The sequence below is a fragment of the Centroberyx gerrardi genome, chromosome 3 (assembly GCF_048128805.1).
Source record: "Centroberyx gerrardi isolate f3 chromosome 3, fCenGer3.hap1.cur.20231027, whole genome shotgun sequence".
NCBI lineage: Eukaryota > Metazoa > Chordata > Actinopteri > Beryciformes > Berycidae > Centroberyx > Centroberyx gerrardi.
The window spans coordinates 6,666,464-6,693,635 of NC_135999.1; the positions used below are offsets into that span (position 1 = coordinate 6,666,464).

General features: G+C 42.8%; 1 protein-coding gene across 3 annotated transcripts in view; it reads right to left on the reverse strand.

The window, feature by feature from the left end:
* Positions 1 to 252: 252 nt before the first annotated feature.
* The window catches only part of rab11fip4b (RAB11 family interacting protein 4 (class II) b), a 57,564-nt gene continuing 30,644 nt past the window's right edge, over positions 253 to 27,172 (reverse strand). For all 3 annotated transcript variants that reach the window (XM_071912900.2, XM_071912901.2, XM_078282580.1), the window contains 12 exons: positions 17,248 to 17,498; positions 15,887 to 16,072; positions 14,332 to 14,466; positions 11,712 to 11,747; positions 10,422 to 10,521; positions 9,590 to 9,693; positions 9,049 to 9,189; positions 8,564 to 8,645; positions 7,714 to 7,851; positions 7,357 to 7,515; positions 4,300 to 4,443; positions 253 to 3,121 (listed from right to left, as the gene is read on the reverse strand). In XM_071912900.2, the coding sequence (XP_071769001.2) occupies positions 3,005 to 3,121; positions 4,300 to 4,443; positions 7,357 to 7,515; positions 7,714 to 7,851; positions 8,564 to 8,645; positions 9,049 to 9,189; positions 9,590 to 9,693; positions 10,422 to 10,521; positions 11,712 to 11,747; positions 14,332 to 14,466; positions 15,887 to 16,072; positions 17,248 to 17,498 (1,593 nt within the window). In that variant the 3' untranslated portion in view covers positions 253 to 3,004. The remainder of the gene's footprint in view (positions 3,122 to 4,299; positions 4,444 to 7,356; positions 7,516 to 7,713; positions 7,852 to 8,563; positions 8,646 to 9,048; positions 9,190 to 9,589; positions 9,694 to 10,421; positions 10,522 to 11,711; positions 11,748 to 14,331; positions 14,467 to 15,886; positions 16,073 to 17,247; positions 17,499 to 27,172) is intronic.

Consider the following 27,172-nt stretch of genomic DNA (forward strand, 5'->3'; position numbering starts at 1 on the left):
CATTAGATTACTGTCACTTGTAATATGTTGCTCCCCGATGCCGATTGATTGGTTCTTAATCAGGCCAGACACAAGGCCACAAAAGACGAATTCACAGAGGGAGGAGGGGGGAATAGCATCCATCAATATCATGCATAGCTCTTAGTATTGAATTCAGAGGACAAAGAAGGGAAAACAACATCATCTCCCCCACCATATCCCTTGTTAATTTGTAATAAGTCATGCAATTGGATAAGCATATAGGTTACACAGTTATTTCCATGCCAGGGCAAATGTTTTTATTTACAGCACAGTATGTACATCACAAACTGCAGATAAGACACATCAGCAGCGTACACCATAGGCCTGGAATACGGCCACATTAAATAAGTGGTTTCATGTTATAGAAATTGTAGCCTATTGTTTTGAATGGAAATGAGGTGAAATAAACATGGATCTAAATGATAGAGATTCATGAGACAGCATCCCAGCCAAAGCCATTTTTTATTGCCATGTTCTGCTTAAGAGTAATGACAGAATATTGGATTGCCCGACTAAATCATAACTTAAGAACTACCAAAAAGGAATGAATTTGTGACAGAACTTTTACAGCTCAGTAATTTTGTTTTTCATCTGAAATGGCGTGAGCAGCTATGGAGTGAAGCGTTTTGAGAGGTCAAACAAGACGCGAGTCAATGGGTATTGGTAAATAAGTTAATATTGCTCATAATGCTCACCATTTAGTTTAAGTTAGGAAGACAGTTGACAACCATATCAAAGAAAAGCCAATTTAAAGCAACGTGAAAAGCAAAGGACTCAGCATTTAACAAACAAATCAACAAGAAAATAAAAATTACACTGCATTCAAAAGAAAAAAAAAGAAAAATCATTTACGTCGACAAGTTATTCCCAAAATGCTAACCTGCTTACCATACAAAGCACTGTGCTATGCCTGTTTTCCTAGTAGTACACCTAAGCTATCACAAGCTCTTTCTTGATAAAACAGTATAAAATAGTTTTCATAGTATCAATCTGAAAAAGAGTGGTGAGTGGCACATGAATACAAATTATCACTATATATGTACAACATTTACAAATCATGAAAATCTGTCCGACGCAGACTTGAATGCACCGTCAAAAAACTTAGTCAAGCTATAGCAACGTCGTCTTGAAAAATGTGTCTTCGAAAGGCACAGACAGAAGAAAAGGTGAACCATGCAGAAGGAAACAACCGTATTTTTTTGTGCAAGGAAGCAAAACTCAAGTTTAGAACAATTACGTAATACAGCAGATTGTAATTTTCTTCCCCTTGTCCCAAACAATGCCCTCTCCGCTACAGTAAAGAACACTGTATGCATGTATTACAATATTATCTCAACAGATTTAAAAGATTTAAACACAAAAGGCCTTTTGGGCCTCGCAGAAAAGTGAAATACCAAGAGATACATTCATGATATTTACAGTATTATGAGAGCTATCGGGGCACAAACTACAATCTGCGACCTACAGGCTTCAATGAGATTGCTAATCCAGTCTTCTGTACCAAAAGGTGAGTCTCCTGTGCATACTTCCATCCTTGTAGTACCTTACTGTAGGCTGTATTGAGATTCAGATTAAGTCAAGTATCTTACTGAGACATGGGGGATCATTCAGTGAACCACGTTACAACGCCCCAGTGCCAGAGGGTCCGATCACACCGACTGAAATCCACAACACATTCTGTACATTCATAGCATTACATTCCTGTGCAACATCATTGTGTCCATTGCTAGCTGCAGCTCACCTTCTCAAGCTCATTTTATGCTAGCAAGTAGCAGCTGTGGAAGCTACAGCGTAAAGACACTCCTTGGTTGCGGCTTCTGCTCTATAAAGTGACATTCTACTCTTCTTCATCTCTTCCTTCACCAACTAAGAGCCGCCTCTCAGTGAAAAATAACTCACTGTTGAACTGATTGACACTGCAAGTGCTGCTGAAAGCTTCCGGAAGACGTCTTCTCAAGAAAAGAAAAAAAAACCAACAACTTCACCTTCCATTAACCTTCACTGACTTCACTAAAACCTTCGGTCTCTAGCCTACATGGTCCATCATCTCACTCCCACCACTTAGAGGAATAAAGGAAGACACTTGCTATACTCTCTCTCTCTCTCTCACTCTGGATCATCTTCTCTTGTAGTGACAGCGGTTCTCTCTGTACTCCCTCCCTCATATTTTCTTCCTCTCTGACCATTTTTTTACTCAATTTTCTCCAAACACGTGCCTGCCCACGTACTTCATCGACATGCGTTATCTCTGCATCAATCTGTATTGGGCTATACCTTCTTCAAAGGACACCTGAAATGACAGAGGAGACAGAACTAGGCAGCTACAGATCAGGGAACTGGTCTACTGGTCTGCCTTTATGTCCGTCTCACTGCGAGAGTCTGTTTTACAGTCTGCTTGCCAACGTCTCTTCTACCCTTTCTACAGGATACCAATCTGTTTGTGGATAGGACACCTCATGTTACACCAGGATACAGTAGAGCACACAACAGGTTTGTTACATTATTCCAGTTTTTACACCAGTATGTCTGTCCAGCGTACTACATCTAGCAATGCCATCGATCTTCCAAGCATGATGAGCACAGGATATTATTCCTGGGAAGAAATCTCCAGTTTTGTCTTATGAGATCAATGCTATGACAGTAACTGCGGCACACGACGTAGACAGAGAACAGGATAGATCAAGTTGAAGAGTCACAGTAGTATGACCAGTAGTCTGGCTCAGAAACTCCCTTTAGTTGAGCGCAGAAATCCCCTCTTAGAGTCAATCAGTTCCTCCTCTGCAAGAGATGTTCTTTTCACCCCACCGACAGCAGGGGGCGGTGTGTGTCTATTTATATGTTCCAGTTTCCGAAGAGAGGCTCCGGTTCCTTCTCCTCTCCTGTACAGTTTCCCGACTGGGGTTACAGGTTCTGATCAGACAACTGGAGCGATCCTCGTTCTACAAAGTTTTATAGAGCGATTCTCATTCCAGCCGAGTGGCCGCTAGTTCTTGATCTCCAGGATGGAGGGGTTGTGGTCCAGGATGGACAGGATGATCTTGTCCATGTACTGCCGCAGACGGAAGTTGATCTCCTCCTGCTCCTTCAGGGCTTCCATTAACTGGGGAGACAATAAATCACACACATTTTCATTTCAGCTAATCAATGAGATACATTATGATATGAATAATCATAACATCATATAACACAAGGGTTCCTTAGGCTCGATCTGGGATTCTTCTAGCACACACTAGTGACTAGCTACATACTAATTCTCTTTGCATGTGGGGTCTTGCAAGAATCAGGGACATTAATTATTTTGAGTCCCAAAGCATATCTTTAGAAATACTAATATAGGTCCCACAATTATGAAGTTAATTGATTGCAAGCTTGGATAGCTTATTTCTATGCTGCTGGTCAGTGGCTGTATGCCAGACAAAGCCATGGTGATGACCTCCATATTATGCATAATATATTCAAATGTACTGCTGTATTGTAATATCTAGAACACTGTCATGCTGGGACATGGCCTAGAAATACAGTTATACCCTAACAATGTGAAGTACATAGAAACTGATTCAGATGAAACCCAAATAGGGAGCTTGGTAGTTTTCAGAATTGACACTGATGCAGACCGTGATACCTACATGGATTCTGCTGTATCCAATCTCAAGAGCAAATAGAATGAGCATGAATTTCTGCATTGCTATCAAATGATATTACATGGCTTTGTTGAATACTCAATTCTGATTGGCCAATGAATGCATTCTGAGGTCTGTTTATTACTGTGAATAACAGCTGTTTCCCATCTAATCTTATCACTCTGCAGTCAAGAAGTCAATTTGTTGATTTCTAATAAAATCAACTAGCACCACCTGGTGCCAAAATTACATCACTCCTTGGTTACTTCAGACAGTCCTGCTGACTTTTTTTTGGCAGAAGCTTGAAAGTTCCTTTTAAATCAATATTTGTATTAAATGATTAATGTTTTTGGTAAGTGGCCATGTATTAAGCGGGATAAGGTATGGCAAGCTGATCATTATGCAAAATAAGGGCCTTCAGGTCACTTCGCATCAAGGTCTCGAATCGCCCTGTTGGGGCCTATTTTGCGATAATGACCAGCTCGCTGTACATTATGTCCTACATAATATCCTTGTAGCAAATAAGAAATACTAAAGACAACAATACAGTGCATTTACAAGTCAGATATATTGTCTATGTCAGTGTATATTGTGAGTGTATGTATTTATATAATCTAACATTGTATTCTCAGTATATACAGTATGTATACTGTTTTACCTGGTCTCTGGAGGCATTATCTATCTCAGCAGCCAGAGACTGGGCCTTGGTCTGTGTGGCAAACAGGTTCTTGGCTTCATAAAGGCTCAGGCTGAGGATCTGACCGTTCAGCTCGTCGTTCTGCTCCCTCAACTTCTGGTTCTCCTACAGTGGTGAGGGAGGTACAGCAGAGACAGAGAGAGAGCGAGAGATTAGTATCTGATCCAGACTACTGTGTACCAGGAGCGATAATAGGTGGGAGTGCTTTTTTGAAAATGGCCACGGCTCTCACCAGACAAGTCCCTTCACACTCATTTAGAACTACAACCTTCAAGATGAAAACTACTCAAGCCTCACTCAACCCATACAGCAAAACACTGCTCTTGGTACGTCAGCCAGCAGCAAACACAGCAACACACACATCTATTTTGGCAACACCTACAGGACAGAACACGGGTTATGTGGTGTTACGGCACAAACTGCTCCCCTGCATGGTCTGGTGTGTTATGATTGCTCCTTGATGAAGTTGCCCTTGAGTGCTGACAAGAGGTCGGCTTGCCTGCCCCCTGCCACCTTAATTATTAGTGGGGTAAATTGCAATACTGACCCCCCCATTTCAGCTTCCCCCACATTTCAGCTTCTATGGGCAAGTTCACCCTACTCCATTGCGATTAGTGGTTAATCAGGAGGTCAAAGGTCACAGAAACGGTGTGTTTTACCATCAGACCAGGACGGAGCCGTGCCCCGGCCAACACCAGGTGCTGGAATTCAGGGGGGAGAAAGTCCTGGGACACAAATCGCTAGACACACACATATACAGACATGTACAGAGGGGCATAGGCAAGCATAAGAGAGTGAGTTTACCCATCTGATGGATTTTAGGGCAGTGTTCTCTGAATCAGTGCTACCACATGTTACAAGGCTACAATATTTACCCGAACCACAGACATTCAAACTGATTGGTTCTAAATCTGAAAGTGCTGGAAGTAGCTGAGGAGAAAAAGCTGGTATATTGAGGAAGAGGCAGAAAGGAGGGAGAGAGAGAGAGAGAGAAAAAAGAGATAAAGAAATCTCTGCAGATAGAAGCTGAGAGGAAACCATTATCGTCGCCCTCCTCGCTTGTCTGAGATTGACAAGCTTGGCCTGAGGCCATAAAGAGACATGGACCTAATCATCTTAGTCCCAGATAAGAGACACATACTGCATGAATCAGCAACACTAACCACTTGGCTGTGTATCATGACTAGGCTTCAACTGTGCAGTTAGCTCAAGGGCAGTTTCGAATAATACTTCTGCTTTTTATTGCCTTTTTTTTGGCTGGGAGACTTGGAACCATCATTACTAATGCATAACATTTACAAGTCATGAATATGAGTCAGACACAGGCTACAATACAACTTCAAGGAGCTTAGCCTAGCTATAACTTCAAAAGCAAAAAAGTTTAATTGTATTTCAAAAGGCATTATACTGGGTATGCTACAAAATTAACTGCCTACTTCCCTGAAGGCTTTAAGCTATTCATGGTAAACATCTGATTTTACGACTTTTTTTATTGGCGAGGACATCTGAAAAACACTCTCATCTAATCCCTTATCTCTCATGTTTACTTTACAGCAGGTCTGTACACTTAGCAGAGACTGGAAACAGTAACATGAGATTTGAGTCACTAACTTCGGCAGCCAAATATCTAGAGGCAAATGTCACAGTATCTAAGAATTTTGAAAAGAAAGCACCGTGTTTTCCGTGTTTGTGTATTCAGTACAGATGTAGTCCTAACCAAATTAACATAAAGAACAGAGAGGGGTGTACACTTTTTATAACCACCTCCAACTAAGAAAGAGTCATTTATAATCACTTCTTGTAATATTAAGCATAGGCCTACTGCATATCACAGAAACTGCTGGAAATACTTTACTTTAAAACAGAAAATACTGTGCTTGGATTCCACTCTTTATAAATGCATGCAAACTAAAGGCTCATGATCAATGGAAACAGTGCAGGTTACATGAAAAACAAAGTGTGCTAAACTTCTTCCACCTGCAGGGATAAATAAAACTCATCTGAATTGTCCTACATCTGCCTCTCAGCAGCTTCAATAACGAGGCGTTGGTTGTAGTATAAGAAGACCAAGATAAAGATAGTTTGTTCAAGTATTGTCTGATGTATTTTTTTGTACCATTTTACATGAAAAAATTTGATGTTTGGCCAAAATTACAAGTGCTCTGATTTGACCATTTCATGCAGAATGATTGTGGTGATTTTGTAAAATTGCAAGCTCTCACAAATATTGCAGAGATTGGTTGAATTTGCATCAATTATTGTGACTGCAAAATCACAGATTCCTGGAGGGACTGACAAGGAGTTTGAGAAATACTAAACATGATGCTCAGTCAAAGCTTATGTAAAACCAATATATACTCCATTAAATAAGCATTCGTATCAAGAGACTAGCACTTTGGAAACTGAGAATAAGAAAACAGAAGTAACTCCTGCCATTTTTGAGATAAATAAAAATACCCAGTCAGCCAGGAGGCTTCTGCTGCTGCTTTCATTAATTCAACCATGTTCAGTATAGTGGGAGGAATGAGATATTCATACACTTTCTGCCGCATTCAACATATGCTTTCATTGCTAGCTTGGTGAGTAACCTCAGTATAGCATCTCTATGCCTTTCATGTCTTTCAGTGCCTTTCAGTGCATCCACACCTGCTCGTGAACAGGCATTATCTACTAGCATCAACATACCAATCCCAGATCTAACAGTACATCCACAACACTGGCATTATCCTTTAGCATGGCTGGTGGCATTGTGTACTGTGGGCCTCTGATGAAGTCTGTGACTGTCTCAACTTTAAATATTTTCATTCCTTCTGTATGAAGGCCACCATGGAGACGAGAAGTTGTACAAGATCGATTTTAACAATTCTCTGTAATATATGTGAATTATTTTTGTGATTATCTTAACATTTTAAAGCCCGCTCCTTCAGTATGCAACCCCCTCCCCCGGAAACCAGCAGCTACAGTACTCACTGAGCTGTCTAGGCTCAATAAAGTGATCTGAACCGGGCCTCTCAGTACCTGTTTGAGCCTCTTGACCTCGTGCTCCATCTCCATCTCCCTGGTCCTGGTGTTGAAGTCTGCCAGGCCAGAGGAGGAGCTGCGGCTGCGGCCAGGCTTCTCAGCCTCCAGCTTGAAGAGCTGCAGGTGCTCCAGCTCCCGACGCAGGTCCTCTATCAGCTTAACACGCAGTAGAGAGAAGAGAGGAATAGTGTTATATAATGTCGGTGCAGTACTTTGGAGGTGGAAATGAGTGTGTGAGCCAGCCTAACTGCAGAGAGAGAGAGAGAGAGGAGACAGAGAGAGCAGAACCATATTGGTGTGTGTGTGTGTGTGTGTGTGTGTGTGTGTGCCCATGTATATGAAAATGCCACCCACCTCCTGCATGGCCTCCTTCTCTTTCTGGAACTGGTGCCTGTTCTGTCTCAGTTTGTCCATCATTTTCCTGTAGAGGTCCATCTCATCCTTCAGACGCAGACTGGTGTCCTCCAGCTTGTCTGTCATCCTTTGCTTCTCCTGAGGATGGACAAACAACACACACACACACACAGAGAGAGAGAGAGAGAGGGAGAGAGAGAGAGAGAGAGAGAGAGAGAGAGAGAGAGAGAGAGAGAGAGAGAGAGACACAAGCACATGGTTTCAAGTGTTTTTTTCAAGATTGTCTAGTGAAAATAATTATTTTAATTCATACAAAGACAGACAAGGACACACACACACACATACATGGAGGAAGGCATACCAATACCAACAGTATTTCCTTATGGAGTCAAAAATAAGAGTTTTCTGTGACGCCATTAGCTACACTTTGGAGTTAGAGTTGACAACTCCCTGGTTTGGTGCCGTTCACAATAAAAGAGGTGTTGTTCAGAACCCAACTGCAGTCTCTAACACCTCATAGTTAAAGCTACGATCTCTGTGTGTGTGTGTGTGTGTGTCTGTGTGCATTAGCTTGTTGAGCACTATTTGACTATCATGGAAACTGTCACTGAGGAGATAAGAGGAGTGTGTTGACAGGTACAGAGAGACCTTGCATGTTAGAGAGAGCAACAGACAATAAAGGGGAGAGAGAGAGCGAGCAAGAGACAGCAACTGACACAGAGAGAGATCGTGTGTCATAAAGAAATCATTGTGGGTCAGCCACATGCCTAGAATGTAATGTAAATATAAAGACAGAGCACATTAAAGATGAACAAGAAAGAAAGCAAGACAGGAAGAAGAAGGGCGTTACCTCGTCCAGTTTCTCTGTCTGTGACTTGAGGCGGCACATGCTCATGGCCATCTCGCCGTTGTCATCCTCCAGCTGCTGAACTCTACAGACACAAAAAAGACCTGCATGTCAGTCTACTCTTATCTTTGAGGGGAGTGCATAGTGCAATCAGCAAAGGCACTGGTGCAATCCTAGCCCAGCAGGTGTCTATATAGCTCCACAGGCAGCTGACTAAACCCCACTGAGGCATCGCTGAGATCCGTTTAGCATGATGTTCAAAGGACATCCACATTCTGCATTTTCTGTTCAGAAGACACGTGAACAGGAATGTCAATTCCCAAAACTAGGAGATTCAAGAACAAAGCTGTCGGGTCAGATTCCCAAACCTTCAAAACAACCATTAACCTTAAATCTCTAACTATGAAGAGCTGTTTGTCTTAGAAGAAAGAAACTGGGTGTGTGTTTGTGTGCTTGTGCAGATGTATGTGTGTGTGTGTGTGTCTCACCGGTTGCTCAGTAGCTCTATCTGTGTGTTCTTGTCTCTCTCCATCTTGCTGTAGGCCTCTCGGTGTCGTCTCAGCTCCTCCTGCATATTCTGCTCCGCACGCGCCTCCTGGTCTTTCAGCTGCTCCTCCAGCTCGTGAACCCTGAGACGATAAGCAAAGCACACATCGATGTATTACAATACAATAGGTGTTTATTTTTCCACGAAGGCAGAGTGTTATGTTTTTATTCATTTCTGTTTCAACAGATGTAGCTATTGTAAACAGTTAACACAGAATTACTGCTACACAGTTCCTCTTGGAGACGCATGCTGCTGCGTCTCCAAGAGGAATTCAAACCGTTCACTTATCAGCAATCAGAAGCCACAAAGAATGATCTAACATGTCTCTACATTAATAATGCAGTAGTGAGTAGAGTAGACGCAGGATAGATGCATGATCAGGGAATTGTGAAATAGCTACCACTGTATAGTGCAGTTTTCTTTGGACCTTTATTGTTGTAAAATACCTTGTGTATGTTTGAAACCCAGCTCTCTTACTGTACCTGTGCACTAGGTGAGTGTTCTCCTGCTTGAGCTTGGACTTGAGATCGCCATTCATCAGACTGTCATTCTCTAGTTCTGCCACCTTCTTCTCCAGAGAGCTCACCTGGCAGAGAGAGAGAGAGACTTACTGTCTACTCTAAATACTTCAGGACCTTTGAACATATCCTAAACACTTGAATTTACACTACCAACAGCCCAGCTTCCCCACACATGTTCAAAATTGACTTGATTTGAAGAATTCAGTCAGTGTTCGGGATGATGCACGCTGAAAATGGCTGGGCAATATGTCCACTAGGTCATATCACTCGACAATTGAGAATTACTCTTCACAAGTATCATAATATGTGAAATTAAAGTGAGTCTACAGCTATGAAGAATTCCAAACAATATTTTCCACACTTTTCCAAACTATGAAATGATCAAATTCACTTTCCATGCTTTCTCAGACTTTTCGGACCTGCGAGAAATCCTGACAGTCTCATCGTATGAATTAGCAGCCTCATCTTAAGCTGAGTGTTGACCAGAAACCTCTCTGTACAGTGCAGAGCTTGGTTTGATTTTAGTGCTGAGAGCACAAAGTGCTAAAAGTTATATATATTTCATATATTATGGGTTTTAGTTGCATAGGAACAGCAGGAGCTGTGACTGGCGCTGCCCACGAGCATCTGTTTAGTGCTTAAAAGAGCTTAGCTAAAAAAAGCGTGTTGACACAGGGCCTTATGGCACATAATACACATACACATATGGACAGACAAACTATCTCTTTTTGTCTCTTGGTATCACACACACACACAGACACACACACACAGACAAAAACACACTCACACATACCTTCTCATTGATGTCGATGTCACAGGAGTCGATGCTATCTCGGAAAAGGTCCTCTGTACTGCCGTTGCTGCTGCTTAAGTTGCTGTTGTGGAGCAGCTGCCTGCTCAGACACACACACACACACACACACAAACAACACAAAGATGTATATACAGAAGCTTCGGGGGTGGAATCTGCTGGGAATAGATCCAGGTGAGATACAGCTGGTCCTGAGTGTGTGTGTGTGTGTGTGTGTGTGTGTGTGTGTGCGCGCGTGTAAAGTGTGTTCTCTCCTGCAGTGAGACTGCCGCAGGACAGAAGAGATATAGGACTATAAGCCCCAGGACTGGAGGAGATGGTGCTACCAGAATTAGAATTAGTACACACACACACACACACATACACAGAGTGAAGTGTGACATTCACACCGTGATGTCACTACAGCTTCCCCCTCTCTAACTAATGGAATGACTTCACAGCAGCCAGCCTCCGCTCCATTACTGAAATTATTGATAAAAACAGGAGAGGAGAGGAGAGGAGAGGAGAGGAGGATAATAAAAGAGAGAGAAAAGAGAACGGAAGAAAGAACAGAGCACTACAGATAAATAGAGCAATAAAGTGCAAGTGCAAGAACTGTAGAAGCAAAAAGGAGAGAGGGGCACCGTGGAACAAACCTCATAGAGAGTACATAGATCAGGGTGGACAGGCCATTTTCACTCTGTCACTATAACTCAGTTAGTGTGGGTGGAAGTAGGACAAAGGCCTAGATACAATACATTGCACCCACTGCTACTGCAACACTCTACAACACACTCCAACACCAAAGGACTTCTTTTTTCGGCTTATCTCTCTGTAAAGGAGAGTGGGCAGTCTAGAGGGCAGAACTAACATGGCTGCCACCGAAAACTACGATGTCCAAACTCTTTTAACGGCTTTCAATAGTTCTCAACTCCAGAACGAGAAGAAAAGATTCTTACAGCACACCCAATCACGGATTTACTATCTATTCTATCCAGAAGTCCTGCGTTTTCTCCATGGAACCAGTTACTAATTAACTGGATGTTGGAGCACAATGGTGGGACAACTGAGTGATAAGGAAGCAGTTACCACTAATCTCTCATTGTGTGTGTGCATGTGTGTGTGTGTGTGTGTGTGTGTGTGTGTGTCAACAAATAGAGTAAACACATGCAGCACAGATTGTACTGAAAATACACATACAAGCAATTGACCTTCCCTCAACACACACACACACACACACACATACACACAGACACACACACACACACACACACACGTAGGTGAGTGACGTACCTTCCAAAAGCCGTGCTGGAGATTTTCCTATTGGGGCTGCAGAGGGAAAAACAAAAGACAATCAGAGTGAATCACAGTTTTATCACAGTGAATTGCCACTGATATGTCTAGACTCAGAGCGGAACAACACACTGGAGCCAACTGCTGATGGCAATTAAGATATTTTTTGGCTATTCAGTATGACAGATATATATATAGATATATATATATATATATGTATAGGGGCGATATAGAGAACAGTTGAAGGACATGTCAATGATAATACAATCTCACTCCCGGTTCACTGAGCGGGACTTTTTGTCAGCTCAGCAAATGCCTCAGTGGGGAAAAGAAAAGCTGAAAGAGTCTTTCGGGCTGATGTGTCTGTCTGCGTCTGGCTTTCAGTTGGATTAACAAAAGTGAACAAAGGCTTCCAGTGCAGGCAAATGTCAGCTCAGGTAGAGATGAGCAAATACGCAGACACACATGGTCATCGACATCATCATCATCACCACTCATGGCACAAATTAAAGGGGCTCTTACAACTGAAATTAAGGTAATGCCAAATTAGTACAGTAGGGTTACTTATACAGTATCACACAGTAGGATATACAGAATGTATCACACATAAGACTCTGTATACCACATAATGGTTTAGGATTGCATATATGCCTTAGGAGTGATTATATGGCCTAGGATTCAGTGCATGTCATCCATGGATGTTTATCCCATCTATGCACAGTTTTCAAATAAGCCAAACTCCACCCCCTAGTATCCCATTATTATTGCCACTGCTTGTTTTAAGAAAATGGCCATTTAATGTATTTGTAGAGCAATGAATTCAGCTGTCAGAGATACCACAGGACATATACTGGGTTGTGTATGAGTGTGGCTGACGTGGTCCTTTAAATATGCTGCATAGTGACAAAACCTCCTCTTTCCTCTGTCTTTCCTCTCATCCCTCCCTCTCTGGATGGGTCTGTAAGGTGCCATGTGTTCCGTCTCTCTGCCAGTTCCACATCCATCTCCATGACTCGCTGTCATCCCTCTCTGTCTGCGACCGCTGCCAGCGTCTTATCCGTCTTTTTTGTCCTCCTCCCTCATCACAACCCATGCCCGCCACCATCTCTCTCAGCCTTTCCTCCTCCTAAGTGTTCACTCCATTCAAATTTAATTTTTCAAAAATATTTTCATTTACATTCCACTCACTCTCTCTCTCCCACTCTCTAACTCTTTCTCTGTCCCCGTCTCTGCTTCATTATTCATCAGGAGAAGGTACCGGTCTAATTAGGAGAGCCATGTTGGATTAAAAAGCTATTTTTCTCCAGGGAGAAATCCTGCAGACTCAGCAGAGAGAGTCCAACTAAAGAAGACAAAATGACTCAAGAGTTCATTAATTATTATTCTAAGGCATGTTTTTTTAGGGTTCTTAAATGCCTGTGTGTGTTTGTTTGTGTGTGTGTGTGTGTGTTTGCAGGTGGACGGTTCAGCTATTAATGATCACCCTGGATTATGTTTCTAAGAATAGACTCCCTCTTACAATGGTTGATGAGGTAAGCACAGAAGTGGCCGCCTGTTCTAAAATACAGACTTACATAACAATCAATGTGTGTGTGTGCGATGTATATGTGTTTGTCGGTGCATGAAACACTGGGGTTAAAAGGTAGGAACAATTTAAACCCCTCTGTAACAATATTACATCATTCTTATCAAACTAAAAAATAGCCCGCATCCTGAATTACAAATGTCTAATCTAGCTGGAATCCTGGACAAGTGTACGTAACACCATGTATCTCATATTAACGTTTTAGTCTCACCTGCCCAGGGCTGGTAAACTAAACACAAGAGGCACTTGAGCTGCCTAATGTCCCGCCTTAATCACCATGATATATTAAACAAACAAACCAGGTATGCTAATGTGGTTGTTAATCTAGCTAATTGATGTATTTATTATTAAATATTTCTATGTCAACATACCTGTCTTCACATAATACATGGGCAGTATCAATGTGAACTCTGTATCTTAAAGCATTATGGAGTAGTTTCAAGTTGATGTATGACGTTTCTATCATGTATTGTTCTTGAGTTATTGTGTTCACAAGAATGTGTTTACACACAGACAGACAGGCACACAGATGTCACCATAACAACATAACGTCCCGCATACCATGTAACATGGTGATGGGACATAAAAATTACCTGCCAAGAATAATTTTTATTGGCCAACATAATTAATATACATTTTCATTGAAATATATCATCCTACCAGTTTTCAGTGCTAGTTTTTGTTATAGAATCACATACTGTGTGGCTGCTATGCGTCACCATGTGGGAATAATGTTAAGTTTCAACTAACTGAAACTGGAGGAAAAGTTTGCAGAAGTTTAGACTCTACTGCTTTGTCTAGAGCATAACAGTCAGCCAATCAGAGCTGCTGCTTTGCTTTGCTTTGATTTGATTTGATTGGCTAACGGTCAGAGAGAGTATATGGTGGTCAGCAGGGACACAAGACCAAAGGCAGGATATAACTTAGACATTCAAATGTAATCGTCCCGGCCAGCGTGACAGGTGACCCTTGGTGGCACTCAGTGGGTGTTAATTTGGGACCCTGCGTAACACCATGCGTGTGTGTGTGTCCTACCTGTTGGCTTTGAGGTTTTTGAGGCGAGCCTCCAGGTCATTTAGCAGGTTGACCTTTTTGCAGCACTGGGAACAGTAGACATCCATCAGCTCACCGCTGTAAAGCTGACGCACCTTACGAGGAGTCTGGCCCGCACTGTAGACACACACACACACACACACACACAAACACAAACACACACACACAAACTTTGCATCAGCATGTACACGAAGAAGAAGTAATTTTTCAATTAAGCTAGTCTGTCTCATTTTATGTACATGTGTAAATTTGAGAGTGTTCGAACTTGGATGTGATCTTGAATAAAATAAATCCAGTAGCTGAGAGAAATGGCTGAGGCTGATATAAAACCAAGTAGCCGGTGCCAAGACACCTAGAGTATTGATTTGGCTGTCTGCCCAATCACAGCAATAAAAACCAAAACAGAGACGGAGACAGGGCGGTGGCACAGAGTGAGAGGGAGAAAGACAGAGAAAGAGAGGAGAGAGAGAGAGAGACAGACAGACAGAGAGAGAATGAGAGAGAGAGAGAGAGAGAGAGAGAGAGAAATATCACATAAACATCTGTCAGTTTTGCTACTCTCTGTCACTGATTGGTAGCATACAATAGTGATTCAAGCTATAGCCAGTTCATAAAAGCTTTTACATTTACTGTTAAGCACCTATGAGCGGGTCCCTCTTTCCCGGGAAAAATCTTCTTCTGCACAGGAAGTGATGCATTATGTTTATGGTTTATGGAAGCAGCAGTTTGTTTAGAATAAATATTAGAAGATAGAAGAAGAACTAAGAAGCTTCAGTCTACACTGATGTCTTTATGTTGGGCCAGTGCCTAGATTGAGTGCAAAATACTAAAGCGCTTATCACCAAAGGTGTTGCCAAAATCAAGAAAAACAAGAGTCTTGCAGATTATCACTTTATCGTTTTACTTAACCTACTGTATACTGTAGCTATTCAAAACACGTCTTTCCCATGGAGCGTTACCTAAGACTTCCTGTAAAGCTGGGCCTCGTTTTGAATTTAAAACTCCGGGCCAACTCCACTTTGTGAGTTTTGTCTGCTTGGTATGCGTGGCAGGAACATGGAGCAGTATTGCCAGTCTATTAGATGGGAGACTTAATCCCCTTAAACACAGGCTTTTGATGAATATTAATGTGGCCCTTAAGGGCCAAAGCTCCTCGGCTATACTCCTCACAGTCAAGAGTCAGAATAATAAGAGCCAGGTAATGAGTTTGGAGCTTGCAGAGTGAAGCCTCAAGTGCATAATGTTTAATACAGTTGAAGCCATTTAAGTCGGTCCGCGTTTTGCATTTTGCTTCATCATGCCTTTAACTTTAAGCAACAGCATAGAAACCGTGCTAAACAGCTCTGCATCATGCTGACCTGCAATATTATCTAGACCACAGTGCATTGTATTTGACTGTAACTATGGTATGATGATACATGCTCTGTCATGCAGGGAGAAGGCACACTCACTGCCATATTACACACACATACATGCATGCAGACACACCCACCCGCCCATCCTTCTTTTCTCTCCCTCCTATCTCTCTCTCTCTTACCTGGAGGGGACAGAGGAGCCCAGGTCGGAGTATCCGTTGGTGCGAGTCTCGTCGTCGGGGCAGGGGCTGCTGGGAGTGTAGTCCGGCTCCTCCCCTTCGCCGTAGTCCTCAAACTGCTCCTCGTTCAGAGAAGCCGAGGAACGCGTCGATAGGTCAGAGGTCACTGAGACGCTGGTCTGACCACACCTGAGGGGGAAAACAATCAATGATTATGAAACAATCAATGAGTATTCAGTATCAGTGTTATTGCGTGGGGGTTGTCACTTTGAAAGAGATGATCAACTTCAGATATAAGGAAAAATGTGTGGCAAAGGCACATTATAGTAAGCAAGGTAGGATTTTCTCACATTCTGATCTGAAATCAATTATAATGTCACACCATTACAAAAAGTGTCCCCGATGATCTGTGTCATACTTTCATTTGGCCCATGCTTTAGCTCTCAGGATTGATTCCCCACAATCCCCTTCTGGCAGACTGGTAAATTATGCACCAAAAGCAGTGGAGAGGGGAAATAATACTAGAGAGGGCAGCTGATGGTGGCTGTATGACTTTAACACCAGCTGGCCTTATTGCAATTCATTCGAAAATAATATATCTTTAAAAAGGGTTACCTTAAATGTGTGGCAAACGGAATAAACGTGTTATTTTGACACAGCTAATTAACTTTAACAGTAACATGTAAATGCGTCACAAAAAGACCATTGGGGAATTTGTGAGACACTCCCTGAGTTTTAACTGGACACAGATGAAAGAGAGAGAGAAAAAATGAGACTGGGAATAGAAAAAGGTGGTAAGGGAGAGAGATACAGAGAAGGAAAACACAGACTTAAAAGAGAGATGAAAAGAAAGAGAGAGAAGGGCAGAAGTAATAGTACAGACAGGGGCAAATTAAATGACTGAAGGGCCTGTTTCAAAGGCTTCCTTGGGCTTTATACCTTCCCTCCTTCATAAAACACTGACATTTCAGCACCATAATATGCATAATATGCTCCCCCCCCCCACACAGTCACCGTTACTATGCCTATGATTAATATTCTCTAATATTATCTAATATTACTCATGTTTCCTTATAGTTAGTGAACAATTTAAATAATTCTTTTGATCATTATGAGCCCCTCTGCTGCTTGGGGACCTGTTCCATTTTTAACCACTGAGAGTCCCAAAACACTTAAAGCAGCAAACAGCATAGTGAGTAGCATCATGCTGAATGGGAATTAGACTGGAGATGGTGAAACAGAGCAAGGGGACAATAGGGACAACCGAAAATGGGCTGGACTGAGATGGAGAGACAGAGAGAGAGACTAAGAGAGACAGACAGAGAAAAGAGAAAAAAATCAGGGGAAATCAGAGCTGCGCCTACTTCTCCCCAGGTAAGAAGAGCTCCCCGAGTGCGTCCTCCTTCTCCCCCGGTCTGGCCGAGCCCTCCGAGGTGTCTGACCCCTGGGTGCTCTCCACGGCGCTGTCTCGGTCCGACTCCCTCTCCCTGCCCTCCTCCGCCGCCTCCTCCTCAGGCTCCTCCTCCTCTCCGGGGAACAGCTGGCACTCGGGGACGGGGTCAGGAACGGCCCGCGTGCACATGATGACCGGACAAGCCCGCACCTCCTCACCGCGCTGCCGGGCCGGGACGGAAAGACGGGAGAGAGGAAGGAGGGAGGGAGACAATAATAAGAACATTTACAAACAGGTTCACAGACATTGAACTGCAGAAGTGTGTACACCAACTACACACAGCTTTTCTAAGCTTTTCATTTCCAAGCGGAGTGCAGTTATTACAGCAATCTTTCATGTGTAAAACACCGGTGTCGTTGCCAGAATCCTCATCACAGTTGAGTGAAAACCTTGTGGCTCCAAATTTGGCAAGTTTTCTTGAAAGTTGCATGGTCCTTTATGGGTTGAGCAAGTTTTATGAAATCCATGATACCTGGAAAATTAACTTTTGGTTTTCCTCTGACAGTTGCATGCTGCGGGAATAGGCTAATCAATCTCCCATTCACTGTCAATGGAGCAACGTTGAAATTTATCGTTGAATGGCGTCATTAAGAGAGTCTTGGCTCTCTTGTTTATAGCTTGGGGAGAGAGCTGCTCATGTTCACAAATCAAGACCGGACAGTCCAGGATAATTATGAGTAACATTTGTGAATTCTGTTTTAGGGTGGATTTCCCCATCAGTAAAATCCCTCTCTGTGGGAATGGTCTAAAGTTCAACACAGGGGGTCTGGAGGGCTAAAAGGGTGAAAGGGCAGCAAGTCAAAGGTCGTGAGTCACTCTCCCTTCAGTTTCACTCTAATCTTGTCTAATGCAAAGTAGAACAAGGTCTTATCTCAGCATGACTGAACAGCTGAAATACACAGCAGGACAAAGGCGAGGGGAGGGGAGAGAGGGAAAGAGAGAAATAGGTGATGAAGGAATGAGAGAGGAGAGGGATCAGAGCGAGTGACAGATAGGGAAATACTGAGTAAGGGAAAGAGGGAAGTCGGGGAGGAGGGAGGGAAGGAGGTACGTGGGGAGGAACAGAATAAGTATAGGAGCGAAGGATACAGCTAAGGAGGAAGGAGAAAAAGAGATTAGGGAGGAGACAAAGGAAAGGGAGAAAGCGAATTAGAAGTACAGTGAGAGGAGACAAAAGGAAAGAAGATGGAGGGAGAGGCAGAGAGATAACAGTAGCTAGAGGATAGCGAGTATTAGACAGAATTACAGTCTAATAAAAGGTTTCAGCAACAAAGATTCAAACTGCTCTCTCTCTCTCTCCCTCACACACACACACACACACACACACATTGTTCACACACACACACACATACGCACACACACACACATACGCACACAGAGACAGGCCTGACTTTTCATCCCTTTGAGCTCTGCTGATGTAGACATACTGGTTGAACAGCTAATGTCCAATCCCACACGCAAGCAACTATGCACGCATGCAAGCAACCACTTGTCCACACACACACACACACGCACACACGCGCGCACGCACACACACACACACACACACACACGTTTTAAATTAAAAAGTACCCTTTCTGCACATAAACCGAGGCTCTGTACTATTACAAAGAACCAACATGGGGTCTGGGTCCGAGCCAAAGAGAACAAAACTAAGGATAAAGGTCTGTTTAGCATTCCATAGACCAGGCAAGCCGGGGGGGTCTCCTTATTTGCCTGCACCAGAAAAAGCCACACAGTGTGAGGTAAGGAAATGGGCAGCACCCCCCTCTCAACTGCACCACAACATCCAGAAAACTGAACAAGCAACACAGTGGGCAAGCCTGACACCTGTTGCACATGATCTAATGAGGAAGGAAGAGGAGGTTTTTCATAAATAGTACTGCTGTATGGTGCCTGTATTTGTGTGTGTGTGTGTGTGTGTGTGTGTGTGTGTGTGTGTGCACGTGTAGTGAAAGATAATAACCTACGTAATGTAATAACTTGTCACAATGTAATAAAATGTCCCTCTACATCGGTAAAAAATGGAATAAAACCTGTTTCCCAGATAATGTAATAGCATCATATTATTATATTAACCGTCAATTATCAATGGAGTGTAACATATTTTTAGCTGATAGTTATCATTACATTATTATTATTACATCATCAGTTATAATATGTAACAAAGTATAATCTGATGTTATTATTCAGGAATTTATTTACATCAACAGCTTTTTTTTTTTTTTTTTTTTTTTACATTTGCAACCTATTTACAGGGACATTTTATTACATTTTGACAAGCTATCACATTATCTGTATGTTATTACATTACATCATACATTACATCAGTTGCTACAATGTATACATGTAAGCGTGTGCACATGCAAGTGTATGAGAGTATGTACTACAATGTGTGTTTCTCACCTTGGTTCCACTATCTACAGCATGTGATTCAACAGACGTTCTGCTACATTACCCTGGTTGTATTTTACTGCAAATAGACTATTCCACTTGAAAGCATTTAAAGAGCTTTGTTTCCTTGTGGCCAGGTGAATAGGTGCCAATATCCTCTGACTTGACTCCAAGGTCCTTGCAGAGGCACAAACACACATCTACAAACAGTCAAGCACAGGCTTTGGAGAACACGTGCACACGTGACATCATTAAGGCTGCGAATTAAGGCTTTGCAGAGGGCTGCGTTTAGGGTGTCTAAGTGACAGATAGAAGGACAGTGACATCCCACAGCTCTGTCAGTGTCTATGTTTGTGTGTGTGTGTGTGTGTGTGTGTGTGTGTGTGTGTGTGTGTGTTGGACCAGGATCAGTAAACACTCTGCCAGTCACTCCTGAGCTGCTCTGACAAGAGTGGGAACATGGTGATGATTGAGGGAGGAGCTGGGTGCGTGTATGTATGTATACAAGTTTAAGTGTGTGTATCTATCCGTGTGTGTGTGTGTGTGTGTGTGTGTGTGTGTACACAGACTGTCCCCGCCTGCTCCAGGGAGGCCTGGGGGCTATAACTGCCACAACATCAGACTACACAGTGCTTTGTGTTGGCGATTCCCTGCAGCACAAACAGAAGTAGCCTGCCAAACAGCTTCCAACCTGCCAGTGGCTGTGAGCTGAGGATGCCAAGGTCTGCTGTGCCTTGGAGGAGCGGCCCTGCCTGAAGCCCGATATGCCTTAACACCCCCCTTGGCCATGAGAAGGTGTTCTCTTTGGCTGTTTGATGTTTGGTCACCCAGGGCCAAATCTGCTCTGTTGTTAGAGACTTATGGGAACTTTTTCCAACACTGATATTGATTGTGGCACAAATTCAAAGCAGAATCTTTTTTTTGCTTTACTTTTTGGATATCATTAGTTGTAGATGCCCAATCTACTGTCAGTACTCGCCTCAGACAGGAGTGATAGTCTGCCAAACGATGAAAGTATTCGACTACTGCACACCCAAAGACTTCAAATGTGTTTCCTATTTACTTAACTTGAATGTATCTAAACAACAACAAAATCTTTTGGGGTAAACAATATGTTTCGCCAACAGGCTTCATCAGGTTAGTTCATCTGTGAGGTGAAACACCGTCCGTGCCGTGCTGTGCTTTTATCCACATTCGTGTTCATGAATTGCCATTTCAGCATAAGATACAGTATAAAAACACTTTCTTAGGTTGCTTATATGCCTTGAGATCACCACTCCTCAGCATGCATGCAGTAATACATATTTTATTCATATTTTGGATGAAATAGAATAGGAAACTGCTTTGCTGATCTCCCTGTCTGTGGTCTCCAGTCATTTATGTGAAAGCCCTTTAAACAGGGACCCCCCCCCATAGGATCTGGCCTAGTTAAAAGACCATCATCCTAACCTTCTTTTCCTCCTCTCCTCTCCTCTTCCTTCTCTCCCAGGTGAGGCCAAGGGCAAGGGAGGCAGAGATGGAGCGATGAAGAGGACGAATAAGAAGGAAAATCAATCTCCCTCTCTTAGGTGTCTTGCCTAAACTCGGGTTGAGTGAACAGACACTTGCTGTGCGTTTGTGGTTAATTTGAGGGTAATGTGAATGTGCTATGACTGTATCTGTGTGTGTCTCTGTAGTCTATGTGTGTGTGTGTGTGTGTGTGTGTGTCTGTCTGACACCCTCAGTCATCACTGAGTTGCCCACGCCTCAGAGATTTAGTAGCCTCATGAGTGGCTGAAAGATGAGTACTCAGCAAACTGCAAACTCTTCTCTGGATAAATAAAGGTTTAACACACACACACACACACACACGGACATGCACGCACACTCGTACACACAAACACAGACACACACACTTGAAGATTGTGAGCTAAGATAGTGAGCCAGGTAGAGAAACAGCTGTGAAGTGTCAATGGTTATATATTTGTGTGATTTATGTGTGTGCGTGTGTGCTTAATGTATGCATATGCATATGTGTGTGTGTGTGTGTGAGAGAGAGAGAGAGAAAGAGAGCAAGACAGAGAGAGGAACAGGGCCAGGCTCTCAGGAGGAGGAGGATGAGTGGAAACATCTATTATTCACACCCACTGCAGCTGCGGTGGAAATGGTAGGAGAGGGGAAAATAGAGACAGAAGGAGACAAGAAGAAAAAAAAAGAAGAGTGGGGACACTTGTCACTTCCCTCCAGGCAGATGTCAACTGAAGAGAGAGAGATCACTACACGTCAAGTGGAGAGAAATGGATGAAGAGAGAGAGAGAGAAAGACAGAATGAGAAGCAGGGAGAAAACAAGAGGCAAAATTGAAAGCAACGTCAAAAAAGGATGAGCTGAGCAAGGATCTGTGACTAACTCCCGCCCCAGCACCCCATAGGCTCCACTCAGTCAAAACACACCCACACACACACGCACGCACACACACACACACATATATTACTAAACTGCTCGTCAACTTTGAAAAAATCTGTTGTTGAGTAACTTAATAATTTAACCCTAATTCACCTTCAACTAAACTTGGCAGTGCCGTTTGGTTTTCAACAGTGAATAAACAAAGTATCTGTAATGTGAATGATAACTACAGTGAATGCTGTGTTGGCATTGTACTGAAACACAAATATTGAGTAATGTATTTGTCATGCTATAGTTGTTGTTGAGTAATGCTGTGGGAGATTGCAGTATAGGCAATAGTGAAATTCAGTGAGGTTATAATTGCTGTTACAGTACAGGTTGCTAGGTACAGAGATAATTAATGACATATTTTCCGATTGCAAAATAATGTGTGTGTCTGTGTGAGAGAGTGACATGGAGCAAAAGCATGAGCAGGAGACTGCATGCAAATGTGGATACCTGCTGCATTCAGCAATGCATTGAAAGGTTTATCTCAAAGTTCTCCTGAATCCAATCGCCCATACTACCCTTGTATTCTCTAGCTTGACCCATAGTCAAATCATAACCATGCAAATGCATGATGCAAATTCCCCATAGGCATTTATGTACGGGTTATTCTTAGAAAAACTGAATCCAGCTAGGGGAATTCTAACACCTTGAAGTTAGCATGTGAAAAGTCATTTCCATTTAAAAGGGCCATCTGCTCTTTGCAGTGCGGGAAGATAGATGGCATGAATATGGTAATAGGTCAAATATCCATGGTGGACTAAGGGGAAAATAAGGGGAAAAGCAGACAATACTCAGCTACCTCAAAATGAGTAAGAAAGTTAAAGCAAATTTACAGCAACCTCATCTGTTTCTCTCTCTGTTTTTCTATCTTTCTCTGCGTTGTTGCCACTTTCTGTCCTAATCATTCTTACATACAATAAAAGCTTTGCACACACATGCATGCACGCACGCGCACAAACACACACACACACACACACACAGAATGACAAGAACAAATGACTGAAAGCCCAATTAATTTGCAGTTAGTGTTCAATCTCTCACTCATCAAAGGCCCAAACTCTTTTTATCAGGTTGAACAACACCAACATTGTTACGGCCATCATTAAAAACATGGACTCTCCCTCTCCCCTCACTCCCCCTCAGTCTGTGCTGAGTGCTGAGGGTCAATACATTTTAGTGCTGAACAAATCATTAATCTGCCCTCCTGGCACAGTGGAGAATTATGTGGATGACCATGCATTTCAAGGCCCTATTGATCTAAATTTCAAAAGGAGGGAGAAGATGGCTTTGAACTTGGCCGTGACTGGGTAAGAGAGTCGAACTTGACAAATATTACTTTTCTTACAGTTGAAACATTCTGCCAACAGAATGCCAACATGTTTCAACTTCAGTTTCACTTGTCTCAGGACTTTTTCAGAAACAAGAGTCAACATCAAGGCAGAATAACGCAGACCACTAATAAGAAAATGACACTCGATCGATTGAAGCAAGTTGATCTGAATTGGATACAAGTGAAATCGTCTCACTTCTCTCTTCTCATCTTTTCACTTGTTTTAAAAACAATTTGATTTTAAGACTCAGCCTTACAAAAAAAGAGTAGTAATCTAATCTAAATCGAATTTTTATAATACTAAACAAATATCACAGCAGCCCTGATGCTATAGTAGATAAAAAATATAAAGTATGATAAGATCACTATTGAGTACCACCCTCTAAGAATACTAGAGGAATATTATAGTGTTTTTTCATTAGGGAAATACTAGATTAAATGACATATTGGGCTTGTAAGGTTTCAGAAGGTGTTGCCTCTGGTGGATATTTATTATAGCATGTTGTCTCTGGTATTATTACTAGCTAGACACTAATCATCTTGTGGCTAAACAACCAAGCAAAATAAGTGTTGTGCAAAAGACAGAGACAGACAGAGCGTTAGGGCAGTGTGGGATGGGATGGGATGAGCAGGAACATGGACTGACATTGATTGGGTCGATCCAAATGAATGAAGCTTTGATTCAGTGTGAGTCAGCAGTGAAGAGAGGGAAAAGAATGAGGGAGGGAGTTCTTGAGAAAGGAGAGAAAGATAGATAGATAGATAGATAGAGAGAGAGAGAGAGAGCGAGAGAGAGAGAGAGAGTAGCAGAGTCTTTGCTCTCTGCTGGTGTTTGTCAGTCTGGGCTCCAGAGATAAGAGGCGCTTCTCTGCAGAGGCTTTTTCCACATCCTTCTGTCTTTTTCTCTTTCTCTCTCTCTCTCTCATCATCTCACCCTCTCTCCTTTTCTCGCCTGTCTTCTAAGCCGTAAAGTCCTCAAGTGCTGTCGCCACAATAACATTCACCTATAAAGCGAACAGTCAGCTTTTATGCTTCGGCTTTGAACTTCAGCTTTGTTCTGTGTCCGTTACCAATGGGTGCATCTGTCTCTGTTCTGCGGACCATCGCTGCGGCTCTCATCCTGAGGCTCAGATCCCCCTACTGGGTAACAAGAAGATCTAGGGGGGGGTCATAAGACGCTTTACGACATCGGTAAAGGATATTCATAATCCACAAATATATATATATGCATGATACTGGGGTTAACAACCCTCTTTCGCTGAATAATGACTATTTACACCTTACTATACCTATTTTGCAGCATATCAAGGAAAAGCGACATTAACAGTCACTATGTGTATGTGCAGTATCTGAATGTGTGTGTGTGTGTGCGCCTGTGAATTTGTATTATTCACCTCCTATGGCAAGAGATACTCTCCTCCTACGCATGCACGCACTCACACACTGACACACACTGACACACACAAACACGCACGCATAGAGGAACTAATGACTCATAATCTACCGCCATTTTGTGAAGTTAACACTGGAACTACTTCAGGTTTCGGCAACTGAGACAGACGCGCACGCACACACACGCACACACACGCACACATTCACACACATTCACCCTCCCCACTGAAATACAAAATCTCCTGAAACTCCCGTGTGTGAGAACTTCTAAATAAAGTCTCGCCCCTCTCCCTGCCCATTCGCCTTGAAGGAAAAAACGACCTCAGTAAAACATCAACACAGGGGCCTTTAAGCCAGCGTGGCACACACACTCATACACACACACACACACACACCTGAATCCTAAGGGGAACAGGTAGGTGCTTGGGTTACCAGGAATGTTGCCCTGGACAAAGGACAATGTAGGGAGGGACGGGAGCAGCACACTGGAGACTGTGTGGAGGCATTCTCAATGAAAACCTACATAGACCAGAGGCACACACAGGAAACCCCAAGAGGTGAAGTAGTGTGTGTGTGCGTGTGTGTGTGTGTGTGTGTGTGTGTTCTTATATTTCCAGTTTAGGGCTTGGACTTTAGGGTTAAGATTAGAATTAGGTCTAGGTTAGGGTTGGGTTCAGGGTGATGGTTAAGGTTAGAGTTAGGGATTAGGAAATGAATGTAGCCAATGTGAGTATGGTGAACATGTGTGTGTGTGTGTGTGTGTGTGTGTTTGCGTGTATGGGGATTTTTAAACTAGGAGAACTTGAAATACACCCCTTGCTTAAGAGTGATTAAGAGTGATGAAAGTGTTCTATTGCAGTGTGTGTGTGTGTGTGTGTGTGTGTGTGGGTGGGTGAAAGAGTGAAATATGTGTTTATTCACAAAGACACCGTCCCTGACAACCCGGCAGATCAATGGAGTGTAATTAATTGTGGTTTACAAAGCTGCACACACAGGGAACCTGGAGGACAGTACCGACTGTTGTTGGCGTACAACAACATTCGGGCAATGCTGCGTGTGGGCAAGTGTGTGTGTGTGTGTGAGTGAGTGTGTGAGTGTGTGGTCTCCGAAAGAAAAGGACACATTCTGGTCAAAACGCTGGACAGGAGTACAGTGTTGTACTTTCTTCTCTGTGTGAGAGAGTGTGTTTGTGTGTGTGTTACTGATCCTTGAGAGAGAATCCTTTAGAGGCTATTCTAGTGATCCTATCTTGCAACTAGAAAGATAAACAGAGTCTAGGGGAGCTGAATGTGTTTGTGTGTGTGTGTGTGTGTGTGCACCAGTGTTTGTGTGTGTCATAAAAATCCCCAGCTAGGCCAAACAGTATCGGTGTCATATTGCGGTGTCATCAACAGGAGCTGTCACACCTAACACCAAGTAGGTGTGTGTGTTTGTGTTTATTAGTTCATTTGTCCTTTAGGTGTCAACCACCTGTTCCGACTTGGAGCGACAAGTGTTAAGCAACTGGTCATGTCCAAACAAAACAGGCCACTGCTTCATATAAAAACAAGGAAGTCAGCATTAGCAAGGAGAAGTCAAACCAAAGACATGAGGGCATTGTACTGTAGGTTGTGTTTTTAGCTCTACAATAGAGATGCAACACTTTTGTTCAACATTCAAGATAGTTCTGTCATATTCCTTTGTATTAAGCTACGTTCATTTAAAAAGAAACACCCTGTCTACACCTCTCTGTCTCTTTCTTTATCCAAGTCCATCATCTCACAGCTAAAGTGTGTTGTGTCTGGTCTGCCCATTCTCCTCTCTCTACTGTCAGCCATCAAACGAATGCCCATTGAAAAGAAACCACCTCGCTTTCTTTAACAAAGTGCATTGTCTTTCTCCTAAGCGACTGTTTTGTCAGCCGTCTAGCTGCTGTCGCATCTCAGGCATCTCAGTGTGTCATTGGTGGCGGACCCTCAGCAGGGGGCCCAACCCCTGCCTCTCTTCAGCTGTCTACCGCTGCTGTCGTGCGTTTTCCCACTCAAAATTCAAAGTTTGCATGTGTTGAGTACATTTCTTGACCTTGGGCCCCATGAAACCCTTTCAAAACACATTCTTTCATTTCAAAAATATATCGGTGTCCACTGGGAAATAATAAAATAAGAAAACAGAAGCGTCCTTTTTGGAGATACCAGGTTTTGAATGGACATTTGCACCCATGCACAAACACAAATTCAAGGTAAACAAACTATTTAACTCTAGGACTGAGATAATGTTAAGTTATTTGTTTTGTATTATGTAACGATATT